Source organism: Artemia franciscana, chromosome 1 (assembly GCF_032884065.1).
Source record: "Artemia franciscana chromosome 1, ASM3288406v1, whole genome shotgun sequence".
NCBI lineage: Eukaryota > Metazoa > Arthropoda > Branchiopoda > Anostraca > Artemiidae > Artemia > Artemia franciscana.
Window position 1 is genome coordinate 58,885,343 of NC_088863.1, and position 19,613 is coordinate 58,904,955.

The 19,613-nt window shown below is 36.0% G+C and overlaps 1 protein-coding gene across 4 annotated transcripts in view; it reads left to right on the forward strand.

Moving 5' to 3' along the window:
- The window catches only part of LOC136031974 (NADPH:adrenodoxin oxidoreductase, mitochondrial-like), a 44,267-nt gene that overhangs the window by 11,427 nt on the left and 13,227 nt on the right, over positions 1-19,613 (forward strand). For 3 of the 4 annotated variants that reach the window (XM_065712009.1, XM_065712019.1, XM_065712030.1), the window contains exons 2-6: positions 340-542; positions 1,909-2,127; positions 5,650-5,865; positions 10,266-10,458; positions 11,470-11,820. In XM_065712009.1, coding sequence (XP_065568081.1) covers positions 372-542; positions 1,909-2,127; positions 5,650-5,865; positions 10,266-10,458; positions 11,470-11,820 — 1,150 coding nt within the window. In that variant the 5' untranslated portion in view covers positions 340-371. The remainder of the gene's footprint in view (positions 1-339; positions 543-1,908; positions 2,128-5,649; positions 5,866-10,265; positions 10,459-11,469; positions 11,821-19,613) is intronic. The other variant, XM_065712040.1, reaches the window with a different exon arrangement.

Below are 19,613 nucleotides of genomic sequence, written 5' to 3' on the forward strand. Positions count from 1 at the left end.
GTACTAGAGAACAATTCCTTGGGAAATCAGGTGAAAATGCAGAAAATGAGTTTGCTGGCTAATATTTATTTCTGAAGAAATGTCTTGGACCAATCTTGAAGTTTAGGAATTTCTCCCATATTGACCCAATTTCCCTATGTCTAGGGATGTTTATTGTATATTCAACAAATGTGTTTTTTAATCGTTTTAATGCATTATCAATTATGAATTCTTAAAGAAACACTAACCAACAATTGCAATTCTAAAGAGATTTCAGTCAAGTTTGTTGCTGTTAGGGTTTTGATAAGAAATTTTTAGCTAAATTAATTTTTTTATAATTAATTACTTTTATGTTTCTAGTTAATATTGACATACTGAATTGAATATTTTGGATGATGAAACTACTGAGAAAATTACTGGCTGATCACTATTCTAGTCATCACAAAACTGCTACTAGAACCATAGTGGAAACTCGGAGGTATAATAATAATAATCAATCACACAAGGTCTGTGTTGTTGGGAGTGGTCCAGCTGGATTTTACACTGCACAGTATATACTGAAAGTAAGTCTTAGGTTTCAACTAGCTTCAAAAGAAAATAATTGTGAAATAATTCTTATTTTAAACTAACTATTTTTTTCTACCAATTCTTGCAACAACAAAAGTATTTGTCTCATGGTTTTAGAAGTTGGTTGTAGAAAATAATTGAAAAGAAAGTGCTCAATTGTAAACGATATATATATATATATATATATATATATATATATATATATATATATATATATATATATATATATATATATATATATATATATATATATATATATATATATATATATATATATATATATATATATATATATATATATATATATGTGTGCATATATGTATATATTTGTACAAATATACATATATTACCTGAAAAATTAAATTACCTGAAGAAATGATTTCCAATGGTAACTTTAATTGAGCAAGTATTTGGATACTGTCTGGGAAATCAAAATTTTGAGATAATGAAGGAAGACATTATTTTAGCCTCACTCAACAAAGAAGCAAGTAAAATAAATGATAAAATTGTCGATTGATATACATATACATCAATATCTAGGTAGAATATTCTTAAATAATATAAAAGTTTGCTTCATCATAAAGCATAAAATAATTCACTCTAGAGTTTCTAAATTGTAGATTGCTTGTCGCTGCTTCTTTAATTGCGATATTTTTGGTTGGAAGCTGCAAGCTGCATTTTATTCAGGATATTTGAAAATCTGATGGCCAAATTTTTTTTTGGATTTTTTTCAATGACCCCTTAAAAGTAGCAAAAGTGTGTAAAATGGAATCCTGTAAAATATAAAAAATCCCATTTCCCTCGATATTTTTTTGGTTATTTAATTTTAATCAGCCTCACAGAAGTTTGTAAGTGTTTCAATAGGGCTACAACTTTCACTGTTTGGTGTTAGACTGTACTAATGTCATTGTGTGCATACAAGTCCTCTTTTTCTGCTTTGGCGAAATCGGAAGTATATTCGAATGCGATGGAAGGTTGGGGCGAGTCTGATGCATTGAAGAGTTCTATTAAAGTTATGTTTTTTTTCTTGTAGGGTGGTGTTGGAATAATGTTTGCCAGGAAACCCACTCCCTATTCTGTTTGCAAATGTATCACCCATGCCCCTTCTGAATCTGGATTTGAATCTTTGTCTGTTTTTTTAATTGCATTCAGTGATATGAAGTAAAACATACAATAATTGCACAGAAATGAAAAATGAAAAGTGCTGGGATAAGGGGTGAAGTTTTCAAGGAGAATTGAGAAAAAAATCAATTTGAATAATAGGACTTAATTTTACTGGAAAATTAAAAATTCTTGGACTGGCCAAGATTATAGTTTTTAACTTATCAGCAAAACTAGGTATTCTTGATCTTGTGTTTCTAGAATCACCCAAAGGCGACTGTTGACATCTATGAGAGACTACCTGCACCTTTTGGGCTAGTTAGATATGGTGTTGCACCAGACCATCCAGACGTGAAGAATGTAATTCATGCATTTGGTCAAACTGCACAATCTAGTAGAGTGACATTCTTTGGGAATGTAGCTATTGGTACTGATGTGACATTAGCTGATCTTCGAAACGCCTACGATGTTGTAGTTCTAGTAGGTACATATATATTATTTATGTTTTTTATACTATTGACCATGCCTGTATACCGCAAAGGGGAGGGGGGTGGTCCTAACCTCGTCTCAAATTGTTCTGTTGGTCTATCTGGACATAATCGAAGCTTATGTGCTATAAATGATATTTGTGTTGCTAAAGAACCTCTCCAGGGAAATCTACTCAACTGTTTACTTTCAGGCGTTGGAAGTGTGTCTATGCCATTAAAGATAACAGTGTTCGGACTCGCCTATAAATTCCAATAAATTCCTATATTTAATGCACTCCTATAAATGTCTATATTTCGGCTAAAATCCTATTATTCCTATATTTTCGGATGGAGAGCACTAAGAACATTGCTCATGATTTGCAATTTTTTGTCTTTTGATGTAGATTGATAATTAATTACACCTGTTGAGCTTTTTGAACTTAACTAATGCTTTGTGTTGGGCTTAGTAAGGTGCTTCTGCCTGGGCTATGCTGTTGTGTTGACTTAGTAGCCTATGTTTTGTTTTTTGTCATGTTGAGACTGTCCGAAATGAGCAAAGATCAGTATATAGGCTAGCAGTCTCTGCTTAATGAGACTGGAGTTCTTGCGACTTATGTGTTTCCTGGCTGAACGCTGGCTGGCTGATGTGAATACGGCCCAGTTATTCAAATGGGCTACTCTAAGATAGTTGCTAATCGAGGGAAGTATAATAGACATGCACTGGGTAGGCTATATGCTACATTCTCTGATCAATCTGTCCTTTATCTATGTGGTCTTTATCCCCTTCTAAAGAAAAATGATGTTAATCAGATTCGGACCTTTTATTTCAGATATTGTAAATTTTTACTTTATCTCCTCCCTTGGTATAGCAATGGTAAGATAATTCGTAAGTTTGATGTCCTTGATATAAGTGCAAAGTTGGCCCTCCTGCATGGAAGATTGTCGGAATCAGCTTTTTATCGTTTATCGCCTCATCATCCTTTGGTCCGTCTGTTCGGTTAATCTCATTGTAGCATAGTGTTTTTATGGCACTTGGTATTAACCAAGTGACACATAGCAATCGCAAATTCTGTCGGTCTGTCTGTCTCTCGGTCCTGGTTTTGCTACTTTAGGCACTTCCAGGTAAGCTAGGACGATGGAATTTGGCAGGTGTATCAGGAACTGGACCAGATTAAATTAGAAATAGTCGTTTTCCCGATTTGACCATCTGAGGGAGTGGGGGGCCCGTTAATTCAGAAAAAATGAAGCATTTTTAACTTAAGAACGGTTGATCAGATCTTAATGAAATTTGATGTTTGGAAGGATATCGTGTTTCAGAGCTTTTATTTTAAATCCCGACTGGATCTGTGACATTGGGTGAGTTTGGAGGGGAAACCTAAAATCTTGGAAAACACTTAGAGTGGAGGGATTGGGCTGAAACTAAGCACAAAAATAAGCATAAGTTATAGATACATGATTGACATAACCAGAACGGATCTGCTCTCTTTGGGGTAGTTTTTTTGATTCTGAAAAAATGGGAAAAAATGTGGCATTTTTAACTGACGAACGAGTGATCGGATCTCAATGAAATTTGATATTTAGAAGGATATCGTGTCTCAAAGCTCTTATTTTAAATCCCGACCGGATCTGGTGACATTGTGGGGAGTTTGGGGTGACCTAAAATCATGGAAAACGCTTATATTGCAGGGATTGGGCTGAAACTTGGTGGGAAAAATAAGCACAAGTCCTAGATACATGATTGACATAACCAGAACGGATCCGCTCTCTTTGGGGTAGTTTGGGGGGGGGGTTGATTCTGAAAAATTAGAAAAAATGAGGTATTTTTAACTTACGAACGGGTGATCGGATCTCAATGAAATTTGATATTTAGAAGGATATCGGGTCTCAAAGCTCTTATTTTAAATCCCGACCGGATCTGGTGACATTGGGGGGAATTTGGGGGGACCTAAAATCATGGAAAACGCTTAGATTGGAGGGATCGGGATGAAACTTGGTAATTTATGTGACCAGGCATCCTACGCCATCTACCACAGATCTGATCCCGAAGACTTCCGAATCCTATAATTGGCCTATATTTGGGCCCGGGAAATCCTATAAAAATAGGGCAGAGCCTATAATTTGAAACCAACCGACCTGTCTGAACCCTGAGATAAGTTCTTAATATTGCAAAAAATTTTCATGCTTTTGAAGAAAACTATTGGAAATCTTTTGAAATCAAGTCAGTCCCCCACTTTCAAGCGCTGGAAGTATGTATATCTATGCCATTAAGAAATAAGAACTCCATGTAAATAACAAACTTTTTTTTAAGAATCACAAATAAGGAAACTATTTAAAAAGGTTAATTAAGGTATTGGGCAATTTTTTCTATGGATGAATTGTTCCTATATGATGAAGCCAAGGCTGTCTGTAGAATTTTCGATTAAATAGTAGTCATATTTGTTCCAATAGACATACATTTCAACCCCTCCTCCCAACATTAAAACTTAAAACTAACTGAAAGTACCCTGTATATAAAGGAGGCTCTCTCCCCTTGTCCCTGCTCTTTCCACAGAAACTTGACCTGCCCACTCAGCGTCTAATGTTTAAAGACCGAACGTACTAACACAGCATCAATGTATTTACTTAGGCTTATGTCTTCCCACACAAGCTGGTGCACAAGGCGACATAATTGCCTCTCCACGATGACCCCCAGGGCTGCAGACGAAAGATTTTCTGATGAAGATCTAGACAGCACAGAATCCTTTTCAAGGCCTTGGCCGAGTGCTGCCTTTGTTCATGGATTTCATGCCGAGAGGAGTCCAACACTGCACATAATGAGGGAGATGGCCCCCGCCCATCCACACCAAGTGACCCCAATAAAGTTACTGGTAAAAAAAAATGTAGTATTACTTTGAGAAACAATAAATTACTTGATCTACTTTTTCGAAGGATTCTTGTAAAAGCACAGAACTAGGCAAGTGGAAGACAATATCCAAATGTAGCAATAATCCTAATAAATTATCTGAACTGCCCATGGTTGCCCAGGTAGCAACAACTTACTAAATTTGCCTCCTGGTAAACAAAATCCTTCGTTTCATGATAATCAAAGACAAGGATTTTCAATTTTCAAAGAAGAATTTCAAAAAGGGAAGCTAAAGGAATCTTCGAAAAGATCTGGAGAAAAAGTATAAATTTATTTTTTACTTTTCACTGACATAATATAAGCAGAAAATTAGCAAAAAAGTATTTTTTTCGTGCTAGAAATAAAGAATTAGAAATTTAGTAATTTTCCAGTGACTAGCATCCTATCGTTCTCACTGTAAAATTAATATCGTAATTACAAATAGGATAAAAATCGTATAGAGGTTTTTGAAATTGGGATTATTCAACCCAATAAACAAACGACGTAAAAATCGTAATCACTTGATTTTTAATTTTCAATTTAAGGCTCTTTTTGTGTTTTCAGTTCAGCCAAGTAAAACAATCGACTTCTTAAACGGCTCAGATAGATCATCTTAAAAGATTACTTAGTGCTGTTTTAATCTCATCTTTTTAGGCTTATGGAGCTGCTCAAGATAAATGGCTGGGAATCCAAGGTGAAACTTTGCCAAATGTGGTGTCAGCAAGACGTTTTGTTGGCTGGTACAACGGCCTACCTGACGATATAAATCTTACTGTGGATTTCAGTGTTGAACGGGCTGTTATCGTTGGAAATGGAAATGTTGCATTGGATGTCGCGAGAATTTTACTGACGCCAATTGATATACTAGCTGTAAGCTTCTCTTTGTTCGCTTGTCTCTTTACTGCAACTATACAGCAAATACATGATTTTCTCTTATAATTTATAAAAACAGGATGAGTAAAAAAAATTCACAGTTTAAAGTATTTGTAGATCTACCGTCTTTTTACTACCGGTGTAAATGTTATCTTTTTTCATTTCTCTGTCGACTTTTTTTTATCTATTCTAAGCAACTGCTTTTGGTACTTCTACTATTGTTAGTGCCAGGGATGCTTTGGCAACCGGTAATGTGTTTCAAGACTGCAAGAAATGAAATTAGTTTCAAAATATTCATTTGAATTTTTCTAGTGTGTAAAAACCTCCTCCTACCCCTGCACATAGTTTTTGTTTTTAGTAAAACATTTTTCCAAAAAGACTTTCCCCGCCCATATTCCACCCACCTTAGACTGTTTCTGAACCTGTTCCCATCTTTTCCACCTTTGGTTGTTCTACCTCTAGGCATAAAAAAAGAAATATTTTCCCCCTTCATTACAGAAAAAATGGACGAAAGTTTCCGCTGTTTTTCCTCTTTTATTATTTGGTAATAGTACTGCGCAAGTTTTCTACTTTTTCGTTTGTTTGGCGCCCTCCTTTTTCGTATGTTCCATTCAAATATTTTTTGAGATTATGCATTATTTAATTCTCTTTCAGTTTTATCTTTTTAATTTACTCTGACATTTTGCAGTTTCATTATTTTGACTATTTTGTTTTCGCATTGTTAGCCGGTTGTTTTTTATAATTTTTTTTTTGCTTGTATTGTTTTTTATGCTCTAAAATTTGAATTTGATTCTTTGGGGCTGGTGATAGATTCTTTTCAAAATAAATGTCTTATCGTCTCCTAATTATGACTCAAGGATACAAAGACGGAAACGATTATGGGTAGCCTTTGCGCTCTTGATACATTATCTGTCAAAAATTATTGATATTCTTTGCTGAAAATTTTATTCGCATTCATGTTTTACTATCATGCGTATAATTATGCTTAATTTCCTGGGTATTTTCATTGAAAAATATAATTAATTCTATAAGCCTTAGCTTATATGGATTGTATTGGAAGCGTATCACAGGGATAGCATAACATTTTTTAATGGTTTACTAAGTCCGAATAGGTCAACCATTAGTTGCAAAAGTTGCAAATATAACCATTAGTTATTTAGTTGCAAATCTTTCTTTTTACCAACTAGCTGATAATAAAGGGCATACCTCTTCATCGACCAATATATGATGCCACTGGCCATGGATACCCAATGAAGCTCAAGTTTGTGCTTTAAACTTAGTTGTCGTTTTAAGAATAAATTGAGCTTTTCCATTAATGACCTTGAATTCAATTTTCTTTGAAATGATTTGCGATAACTCCAATACGCTTGGTGTCATTCTCTGTAAAATATGCATTATCTATTCTCATTGCATTTTAAAGCAGAACCGTTTAGGCTCTCTCTCGGGAGAAATAAGTCGGACGATCTTGTCATTTCGCCTGCAATAGTAGGCTCCCATTCCCAGACCTGGATTTTCCCGGTAGGTCCACTAAGCCCGTGTGATTTATTGTCAAAATGGTAGGTACACTCAGCTGCCGCGCTGCCTATTCCCAGAAAAGAATAGACATCCTTTTTAAAAATACAGGAACTCCGAGGCCAATTATAAACTGTCAGATGTCTTCCAGGAATGAAAGCTGAGAATTTGGTATCACCTCTCTATTTAATTACTTTTGGCTCATTAATTCTGCTCTGTTCAGTGATTCCGCTATCCCCAAAGTTTCGGGAACCTCCCCGAAAATCTCACAAAAACGGAGCGGCAGAAACGCTTAAACCTAGGAGCGACAAAGCTTTAAATCCGACCTTGCCCATTCCGTTCATGCTAAAACATCTCAAAGCTGAACATCATTCTCTGCAATTTTTATATTAGGCCAAATTATTTATTATGTGCATTTATTTCTAGGCTTCATTTGATCGGCAGTATAGTCTGCCTTTTTTTTCTTTATCAAACAACTTAAACTGATCGCTTCATACAACTTATCCTCATCAGAACTTATCCCATAAAGATTATGGATTTCTTCTTAACTTTGTTACAAATTCTGTCTAAGTTTCTAGCACTCCATATCAATCAATAATTTATTTCAAACAGTTCGTAGTAGCGAATTGTAAGTAAGGAGTGACCCAATTAAATAGTAACGAAACTCTAAAAATCGGAATTTCGACACCAATAGATACATCAAAAGAATTGGATTTTTGTGCTGATTTCAAATAAATAACTTTCATCAAATATAGTCTTACCCATCAAAGGTTACAAGCCTGAGAAAAATGCTTTATTTTCGAAAAAAGGGGGAAACACCCCTTAAAAGTCATAGAATCTTAATGAAATTCACGTCATTAGATTCAGTGTATCAGAGAACCCTACTATATAATTTTCAAGCTCCTATCCCCAAAAATGTAAAATTTTGTATTTTTTTCCAGAAGGAAGATCGTGAATGGGCGTTTGTTTGTTTTTTTTCCAGGGAGGATATTATCGACCCAGTGGTCCTAGAATATAGGGATAGGGCTCATTCGAGCGTAAATTAAAAGCTGCAGTGCCCTTTTGAGTGACCGAAAAATAGGAGGACAACTAGGCCCCTTCTCACGCCTTTTTTTTCTCAAAATTGTTCGATCAAAACGTTGAGATAGCCATTTTGTTCAGCATATTTGAACGGCTGAATAATTATGCCTTTGGAGATGTCATGACCCCCCAAGCCCCTGGGGAAAGGTCTTCAAGTTATAAAACTTGCCCATCGTTTATGTAATGTATTTTTTATTGGGAAGTATGCACACATTTTTCGGGTGGGAAGTGCAAATTTCTGCTGTGGGATTTTCCATGGGGGTAATTTTCCATGGGAAGGGAAGTTTCCAGGGAGTTAATTTTCCTGAGAAAATTTTGCATTGGGGGAGTTTGGCAGAATTCCTACACAAAATTATTTTTATAATTCTTACTTTCTCTTTTCCTCTCGTTTTTACACGTGAAGTTATTAAGGGTAATTCCCTGGTTAAATTTTCACCGAAATTGTATTGTCTAGAGGGTATATCTGTGGTGAGGGTGTTTTTCCGTGTAGGTGGGGCCAAATTTCCTGGGATTATTCGATAAAGGTTCAGAAATTAATTAAAAATAAACCAGTTTTTTCAACTAAAAGTAAGGAGCAACATTAAAACTTAAAACGAACAGAAATTATTACGTATATGAATCAGGTTTTCTCCTCCTCAACACCCCGCTGTTTACGTTAAAGTTTGAATTCTGTCCCAATTCTTTAAGAACGACTTCTGTTACCCTGTGTTCATTTAAAGGGAACAATAAGAAGCATTTTTCAAAAGTTCTTAAAAACTTCAGCGCATAGAGCGAGGTGTTGAGGAGGAGCCAATCTCCTTCAAATGCCTAATAATTTCTGTTCGCTTTTAGTTTTAATGTTGCTCCTTACTTTCATTTGAAAAAAAACTTGTTTTTCTATTTAATTGTTTAAAAAAACTCCCAGTTCTTGTTCCTGTGCTCTTGTCTTAATGGTGTTGATCAGACCACTACAGTGTTGTAAAAAGTAGACTGCACCAAGGTGCAGTACATTTTTTCTCAGTTGAGAAAAAAATTGAATCGAAAGATAAGTGTGCAAACTAAAACTAGAATCTACGGTAATGACCGTGGTCAAATATGTTTCTGGAATATGGGTGCTTCGGAAAGCTGAGGATGATCTGTTAAATGCTTTCCAGTGGAATTGTGTAAGGGTTGTCTTAGGTGCTCGTTTGACAGAACGTACATCAAGCAATAAGCTCTCCGAAAAATTTGATTTGATCTGAATTTTTACGCCAATAGTGAAAAAAAAATGTTGAGATGGCTAGGGCATGCTTTACGGATGATTAGTCCTCGAATGAGGAGGAAAGAGACCGTGCAGAAGGATTTAAAGGAAATTGGCACTTCTTTGGAGGGAGTAATGACTAAATACCGGAATAGATTGGGGCGGAGAATGACCGTGCTTTGCTGTGTGGCCTCGGGCGACTTAGTGTTGTTGTGAATTATTGTTTTTAGCAATAACAATATCTCATTCTCTTTTCGAGCACATTAGTGACTTTCTTGGCTTCACGTTTGATGCTCATCCTCTCTCCCCCCTCACCCCATTGTCTCTTCTTTTAGAGCTTTCTAAAAGTTTGTGATGTTCTGTACCCTATTTAATTCTTTCCTGGTCTTGAAAGCGTATTTTCCAATTCATGTTTATTTACAATTATATAGTGCACTTGTGTGACCATTTGTACAACTATTTTGATTCGAGATACTTGTTTCAAATGCAGCAAACATTTTTTTGGCTACAATTGGTCAAAGAGGCAAAGTGGAGCTCCTCCCAGCATCCACACTCTTTTGTATACGAGAGAATGCTTTATTTTCAGAAAACTGACATATGCCGACATTCCCTTGATCAACTCTCCACGAGTAAAATAAAGGAAGTGATCTTAGTGGGAAGAAGAGGTCCTCTTCAAGTAGCTTTCACAATCAAAGAGCTTCGAGAAATTGTAAATATGGATAACTTGAAGTTGGCATTTCATTTAGAAGACTTTAAAGGAATTGAAGACATCTTATCAGGCAAGGGAAATAATTATGAAATTTTTTCGAAAAGCTTATGTTTGGGAAGTTAAATGGGAGTTTACAAGTCCCTTTTAAACAAGGTAGTATACGTAGCCTACTACTTGTAACTACGGGTCTGTTTGGAGAAAAAGAGGTTGAAATTTGAATTGTGTCGGCAATTATCTATATATTGTAGAAAATGTTCCTGGTTAAGTGTATTGATGAATGTGTTTCAAATGGCGATATTAATGTGAGATACATACAATTTCGATTTGCTTCAAAAATAGCTTTCGGGCAGTAATTTTTACTTTCTAAATTAGGGCAGTAGAAAAAAATATTTTGGGATCTGCTTTTTAGGTCTATTGCATTTCTATTTCCATAAGCAGCCGTACCACTGAACTGAGTCCTTGTCTGGTAAAATAAGGTTCAGAAACTTTGAAGCACATCTGTTGAAATATAAACTGTCTTCACCTGTATTATATTTAAACTGTATTGTATTTCTCTCTTTCAAGCTGTGCTGCCAACAAGGAACCCATTTAAAAATTCGTCAGAAACCATAAAGCGATAGGGGAAGGGGGATTTAGGCTTTCGGGAGATCAGTAGAATTATGCTAGTTTGAATTTTGCTGTTGTTTTGATACAGTTTCCTTTGTGTAATAAATGACTTCTGTTTACCGTGTGGCAATGGCAGAAACGCAAAAACGGTCATCAGCTCAGACCTCTGATGGGCTTGTGATTTTGGCCAAAATTGCCAACATTACTGTTTGTGCTTTATTTAAAGTATAGATGTTACACTGAGGGACAAAAAGGACCCTTTCCGCGTGAGAAGTTACCTAAGGGGCTCAAGGAAATTCTTTGAAAAATTGTTAGAATAAGGTAAAACATGGATATTTGCGTGTAAGAAAGCTTTTTTGCGCACAGAACATTCCGAAACCCTCATAAAACATGTGATCCCCTACCACTCTCCCACCCCAATCTTTGACTGTACGAAAGTATTGATGTAATTTTTCCTGTATTACTAATGTTTTAGGTTTGCCGAGGCCAAGGAAGAGACTAACGGAACTATTATTAAAAGCAGTAAGAACTTCAACAAAGAAAGACACTGATAAAACCATGGAATTTAAATTCTTCAGAAATCCTGTAGAAATTATTGGCAGCAATGAAAAAGGCATCGAGAAGCTTGTTGTTGAATTAAACTCACCCAAAGGCGAGTTGAGTGAACATCAATTAGTTGAATCAACTGGTCTCAAGGAAGAAGTTGACTGTGGTCTTCTGATTAAAAGTATTGGTTATAAAAGTGTACCTTTGGCTGATGAATTGCCTTTTGATTATAAATCAGGTGTCATAAAAAGTGACAATGGTCGCGTGTGGGGAATGCAAGGTAAATTTTCAATTTTGACTTTTCTTTGTTTTTCTATGGTTAGTTTCAGTTTAAATTTAAAACTTGGGTGGAATGATGTCAAATTGTGTTTTTCAAAGTGCTTAAAATGTGTGGTCAAGTCTATGTGTGTGTGGGGGGGAGGGGGTCTTTAAGGGACGGCAGTGCCTTTTTTTGATAATTTTGATGTTGATTTTGACCAGTTATTTTCCGGTAACTAAAACCAACAAAAAATAGAGTTTTTTGCGACTTTAAAAGAAGCAAAGGTCTTTTGTATTATCGCTTATTCCCCACGTCGACCAAATATTTAATAAATGAATGTTAACATAGACAACAAAAATAAGAAGACTCTAGTCGAAAGACTGTTTTATTTCGTATTTTGTTTTGATGTTGTTTTTTTTTGCTATTTTTGTTCTCTTGAGGTTAACATCTTTTCTTGAAACTTAACTTTCAATTCCTCGTGAAATGTAGAATTTTTAGTAGGATTAAGAATTAAGAGAGAGAAAAAAACAATAATTATTTGTTATGGTTTACTGATAACTTGCCTTCTTTTGAACCAAAAAAAAGAAGAAATATTGTGTTAAAAATTGGAAAACGTTTAAACCTCCTATGGCGAATAAGAATAATAAATGCCTCGTGCTGAGGTAATTAGTTTTAAAATATAAAATTGGTAAAAAATTACATACTTTTCGAAATATAGTGGAAATGAAAATAGAAAATGAAGAAAGGAATTAAAATTTGCTCGTTTCGAACCGCAGATATTCACCAAAAACGACGTTGTGTACAAAACTTATAAAAATTCTTGAAAAGAAAGCATTTGATGACAAAAATATATCTGTCTGGCTTGGAAAGCCTAAACTGCGCATTGTTTGAAAAAAACAACAACAAAAAACAGTGTTGACTATTGTATTACAGGAGCATCACATTGATATTGTTAGTTTTTTTTACTGTTGACTCCAATTAATTGAAAAAAGTGGACAGAGTGTAACCTCTAGTGTTGCACAGAAACTAATGAATTGTATTATAAGTTGTTAGTTAGCTGATAATTAATTCTAACTTCAGTATTAAAGAATTCTGAGACCAGACTTGGAAACTCATTTCTAGTGCTAAAGTCGCTTGTTTGTTGACTGTTTGTTTGTGTGTTTTTACTGTGAAGTTTTTCAAAGCATAAAATCTGGTTCTTTTCTAATCCCCCCCCCAAAAAATACAGTTGAATACGGTTAAAGATAAGTGAGCGTGGTTTTCAATATATCAATTTCGGTCACCTGGACGTTCTTTCAAATCTATAATTTGATTTTTAAGATATTATCCCTGGCCAAATTAAATGGACTGAAAGCTTGGCAGCGATCAGCGATGCCTCATTTTTAACTGTCTCATGTTGGGATACAACATGGCATTTATGAATAGTTGAAAATTTGAACTGTAAGTCTTTAGAACTACAATTTCAATCCCTTTAGAAAGCTATCTTTATGATTTTTTTTTTGTTTAATTTTTTCGCCACGTATCATATGCCTAAGATTGCAAAAACGAGGGTTTTAGGTGTTCGGCCGGCAGTGTTGAAATTGTTTCTAAACTTAATATGATAACTGATGGAATTGCATGTGATAGTTTTCTTTTCATCGATCCATTAATAGAACTGGAAATATTCTTGGGTTTTGTTCCCTTAGCAGAAAAGGAGAAGTAGTAGTAATCGCCTGAGGAAAACGTCTAAGAACTTCTTTTTTTTACCTTGCCGAAAACAAAATGTCTATCATAATATATAAGTGTGACAACATTATACGGACTCGAAATTAAAAGTGTTTTAAATTGGAAATCCGATTTTTATCACCTTCTCCGGTCTTCTGTTCTTTTTTTGTGTGCACAGTTTTGAATTTCTTTCTTCTTTCTTTAATGCGTTTTTACGGTTTTGTGTTTTCGGCCCTGCGTCTTTAACACGGGCCAGAATTAACCAAAACTTAAAAAAAAATTCATTTTTGGTTACAGTACATATGTGTAAAAATATAAACTTTTTTGTGATTGTCAACAAACTGAAGTTTTTTGCTATTTTGTCATGCATAACTGAGGGACACAAACTTACCATTCAGTTATAAATTCATAGTTACTGAAAAAGCTTATATCCAGCTTCAGAGTCAGTAACACCATTTGATGGTGCAACCAGTCCTAAAGAGGTAAATAGTCCGTACAAAGTAAACGGATGTTATGCACACTTATCATAAGATATAAAAGTAAATGGATATTATATCTTTTCTATATCTTCAAAGAAATAAATTAGTCTAAAGCTTCATCTAACTAAAATGATTCACTTAATGTTTGATAAAACTATATACAGTGATGTTTAATTGCACGTCAACTATTATCGAGGAGGGACGGTGCGTTAATGTTTGAGGGGGGGGGGCGCTACTTAAAAAAGTGTATCTTTATGGGAAAATTTTTAGGGACCGTTAAATAAGATATATAAGAGGATCTGAGGAGTGGGGGTAAATTTATAATCCTGCTGTACTAAGCCTGATTATGGGTGGTGCTGGGTAATACATCCCGTCTTTTTGCTGATTTATTTTTGTTGCATGAAACATTATGTTCATTTGCTTACCGATTCAAAAAATGGGAGACATAGTGGCGGGGGGGGGGAGAGTTTATCAGTGAGCACTGTTGAAAAAATAAGGATGCTCTGGAGTAAGGACGTACATGTTACATTTAAAGTTGTTTTATTGACATATAAATGGAACTATTGTATTTTATATTTCTTTTTTTATGTTCTAAACAGTTAATGGCAATGCATTGTTTGTAAGAATTGACTCGTGCCTATAGCTACCGGAACCCTAAAAAATAGTTTTGAACTTTTTGAACCCTAAAAAATAGAGTTGAACGTTTTTGAGAAGGATGATTACGAACGCGTGCTTATTTGTTTGTTTGATTCCTTTTTCTTTTTTTTGTTCCCACAGGGGTAACCGTATCGAACCAGTTTTTCAGTAATGCCTAAAAGACAGTAATGTCAATATACTGTCTTGGTAAAAACTTGGTAAACTTGGTAAAAATCTGTATTACTTTTGATTCTCAGAGAACATTTACGCACTCTATCCGTAATACTGGTGCAAGGTTTGATAGTGCCCCTCATATTGCAAACCTCTTATAGCACTGCCAGGGAGTTTCTTGGGGGTTTGCTATCAATGGCTTTGTTTTCACCGAGATTTAGAAGTTAATATTTCTTATTTTTTATTTATAGTCATTGTTCAATGTCTTCTCGTCTTCCAGCGGGCCTACCCCTTCCCCCCTGACTAGTGTCCAGTGGGGAAATGACAATCCAATTACTGATTTAGATGTTTCAGGCTCTCCTAATAAATATTTGGTTAGCACAATTTCTAGGGGGAAAATTGTCATTCTCTAAGTGAATGACATTCTTTAAGTCATTCTCTTAATGAAATTTGAAGTTTGGAAGAATATCGTGTCTCAGAGCTCTTATTTTAAATCCCGACTGGATCCGGTGACATTGGGGGGGAATTGAGGGGGGAACCTAAAATCTCGGAAAACGCTTAGAGTTGAGGAATCGGAACGAAACTTGGTGGGAAAAATAAGTAAAAGTCCTAGATACGTGATTGATATAACCGGAATGGATCTGATCTCTTGGGGGGGGGGGGGGGTTAGGGGGAGGGTTAATTCTGAAAAATTAGAAAAAATGAGGTATTTTTAAATTACGAAGGAGTGATCAGATCTTAATGAAATTTTATTTTTGGAAGGGTATCGTGCCTCATAGCTCTTATTTTAAATCCCGACTGTATCTGGTGACATTGGGGGGAGTTCAGGGTGGAACCTAAAATATTGGAAAACGCTTAGAGTGGAGAGATGGGGATGAAACTTGGTGTTAAAAATAATCTTAAGTCCTAGATTCGTGATTGAAATAACCGGGACGGATCTGCTCTCTTTGGGGGAGTGGGGAGGATGGTTAATTCTGAAAAAAAAATGAGGTATTTTTAAATTTACGAAGGAGTGATCGGATCTTAATAAAATTTGATGTTTAGAAGGATATCGTGTCTCAGAGCTCTTGTCTTAAATCCTGATCGGATCCGGTAAAGGGGAAGAGGGGGGGGGGAACCTAAAATCTTGGAAAATGCTTGGATCGGGATGAAACTTGGTGGGAAAATTAAGCACAAGTCCTAGATACGGGATTGACATAACCAAAATGGATCTGATCTCTTTGGGAGAGTTTGGGGGGGGGGGGTTGATTCAAAAAAATGAGGTATTTTTTACTTAGGGAAGAGTGATCTTATCTTAATGAAATTTCATATTTAGAAGGACCTCGAAACTCAGATCTCTCATTTTAAATCCTGACTGGATCCTGTGTCATTAGGGGAGGGGGACCGGAAATCTCGGAAAACACTGAAAGCAGAGAGATCAGGATGAAACTTGGTGGAAAGAATAAGCCCAAGTCCAACATATGTGACTGACATAACCGGACCAGATCCGCACTCTTTGGTGGAGTTGGGGGGGGGGAATAATTCGGAAAAATTAGAAAAAAATGAGGTATTTGTAACTTACGAACGGGTTATCAGATCTTAATGAAATTTGATATCTAGAAGGATCTTGTGCTTTAGAACTCTTATTTTAAATCTCGACCAGGTCCGGTCACATGGAATGGAGTTTGAGGGGGAAACCGGAATTCTTGGAAAACGTGAAAATCGAGGTGTCTTACGAATGGGTGATCGGATCTTAATGACATTTGATATATAGAAGAATCTTATGTCTCAGATGCTCCATTTTCAATTCTAATCGGATCTGGGGTCATAGAGGATTGGAGGGGGGAAACAGAAATCTTGGAAACCGGAAATCTTGGAAATTCTGGATATCTGGATATCCGAATATATCTGGATATCCGGAAATCTGGATATCGGGATGAAACTTGATGGGAAGAATAAGCACAAGTTATAATTACGAGATTGACATAATTAGTACGCATCTGTTCTTTTTTAGGGAACTGGGAGCTGTTAATTGTGTAAAATCAGAAAAAATGTGGTATTTTAACTTAAGAACAGGTGACCGGATCTTAATGAAATTTGACATTTAGAAGGAACTTCTGTCTCAGAGCTCTTATTTCAAATCCTGACCAGATCTTTTGACATTGGGGGGAGTTGGAGGGGGAAATCGGAAATCTTGGAAAACGCTTATAAATGTTGTAGATACGTGGACGTGCTAGGACAATGAAAATTGGTAGGTGTGTCAGGGAGCTGCACAAAATGACTTGATAAAGTTGTTTTCCCCAATTCGACCATCTGGGGGGCTGAAGGGAAAGGAAAAATTGAGGTATTTTTAACTTACGAGTGGGTTATCGGATCTTAATGAATTTTAATATTTAGAAGGAACTCGTGACTCAGAGCTCTTATTTTAAATTCCTACCGGCATTAAGCCTCTGATTTTCCTTTTAAAGCAATCTATTGATTCTTAGAATTTTGTTAGAGCTTATACCATGTGAGCTCTTGGCTCTTCCGACCTCGTCACAAGTGCTATATGAGCTCTTATTTCTTGTTTTTACAAATATGTAAAAAAGGCGATTGGGAAAGGGAGTAGTAGCCCTTCTTCCCATTTACCAGAGCCTTGGATCAAACGTCTCATAGTAAAAAATTGTAAGTAAAGATTCACCCTTTCCAATAGAAACTGAGAATCTAAAAAGAAAAACGTGTTTCGATTTCAGCATGTGTAATATCCGAATCTATAATCTTTTAAATAGGAAAAATGTAATTATCTTTAAGTAGCCCATTAAAGGCTATCTGGACTGAAATACCGCATAAGTTTGGAAATAGGAATTAAGGTCTCTTTTAAGGTTCCTAGGAATTTAGGAATAAAGTAAAACTTTTATTGTAAAAATTACTGTAGATCACTTAAAAGCGTTAGAAACACAGTTTTGTGCCTGTTTTTTTTTTTTTATTAAATATTGATTTTGTAGAAGTATATTGGATTCAAAGGCCCTTTTTTATTGGCTTTAGTGAGATTGATCACCTACCACTTAAAGCTCAAGAGGAATTTGCTGAGCTTTTGAGTGAGCCAAAATTAAAAGTACAATTTCCAAAAAAAACCTTGACTGAATTCTGGATCGGAACTATAACTGAATAATTTTTGAAAATCGCTGATATGGCGTTGAATGTTCGTATTTAATTTGTTATGCAAGTAAAAACAAGCCCATCCATTTCATAAAATTTTGCCTTTATTTTTATGGCACTTGGTATTTACCAAGTGACATATAGCGATCGCAATTTCTGTCTATCGGTTTGTCTGTCCCGGTTTTGCTAGTTAGGCACTTCCAGATAAGCTAGGACGATGAAATGTAGCAGGCGTATCAGGAACCAGACCAGATTGAATTAGAAATAGTCGTTTCTACAATTCCACTCATCTGGTTGGGAGTGGGGGGACGGTTAATTCGGAAAAAATTAGAAAAAATGAAGTATTTTTTACTTACAAACTGGTGATCGGATCTTAATGAAATTTCATATTTAGAAGGATATCGTGTCTCAGAGCTCTTAGTTCAACTCCCGACTGGATCTGGAGACATTGGGGGGAGTTGGGGTGGGGGAACCTAAAATCTTGGAAAACGCTTAGAGTAGAGGGATCGGGATGAAACTTGGTGGGAAAAATTTGCACAAGTCTTAGATAAGTAATTGAAATAACAGGAGTTGAATTGCTCTCTTTGGGGGAGTTGGGGGGGGGGAGGGTTAAATATGAAAAATTAGAAAAAATGAGCTATTTTTAACTTACGAAGGAGTGTTCGGATCTTAATGAAATTTTATATTTAAAAGGACCTCGTAATAAAGAATTCTTATTTTATATCCGACTGGATCCAGTGTCATTGGGAAGTGGGGGAGTTGAGGGGGAACTGGAAATCTTGGAAAACGCTTAAAGCGGAGAGATCAGGATGAAACTTGGTGGGAAGAATAAGCACAAGTCCAAGATAAGTGACTGACATAACCAGACTGGATCCATTCTCTTTGGTGGAGTTGGGGGGGGGGAGTAATTCGGAAAAATTAGAAAAAATGAGGTTTTTTTAACTTACGAATGGGTGATCAGATCTTAATGAAATTTGATATTTAGAAGGATCTTGTGATAAAGAGCTCTCATTTTAAATACCGACCAGATCTGCTGACATTGCCTCAAACATCTTAATATGAATCCCGGCTGTATCTGGCGATATTGAGGGAGTTGGAGGGGGGAACGGAAAATCTTGGAAAATGCTTAGAGTGGAGAGACCGGGATGAACCTTGATGGGAAGAATTAGTACAAGTCCTAGATACGTGATTGACATAACCGGGCAGAATGGGGGGTTGGGAGGTGTTAGCTCGGAAAAATTTGAGGTATTTTTAACGAAGACCGTGTAACGGGATCTTAATGAAATTTGATATTTAGAAGAACTCATGTGTCAGAGCTCTTATTTTAACTCCCGAAGGGATCTGGTGACAATGGGGGGGGGGGTTTGAGGGGAAACCAGAAATCTTGGAAAACGCTTAGAGTGGAGAGATCAGGATGAAACTTGGTGGGTAGAATAAGCAAACGTCGTATATGCGTGATTGACGTTACCCGACGGGATCCGCTCTCTTTGGGGAGTAAGGGGGGTGGTTCCAATGCTTTGGTGAGTTCGGTGCTTCTGGACATGTTAGGACGATGAAAATTGGTAGGCGTGTCATGAACCTGCACGAATGACTTCATAAAGTTGTTTTCCGCTTTTCGACCATCTGCGCGGCTGAAAGGAGAGGAAAAATTAGAAAAATGAGGCATTTTTAACTTGTAAGCGGGTGATCGGATCTTATTCAAATTTT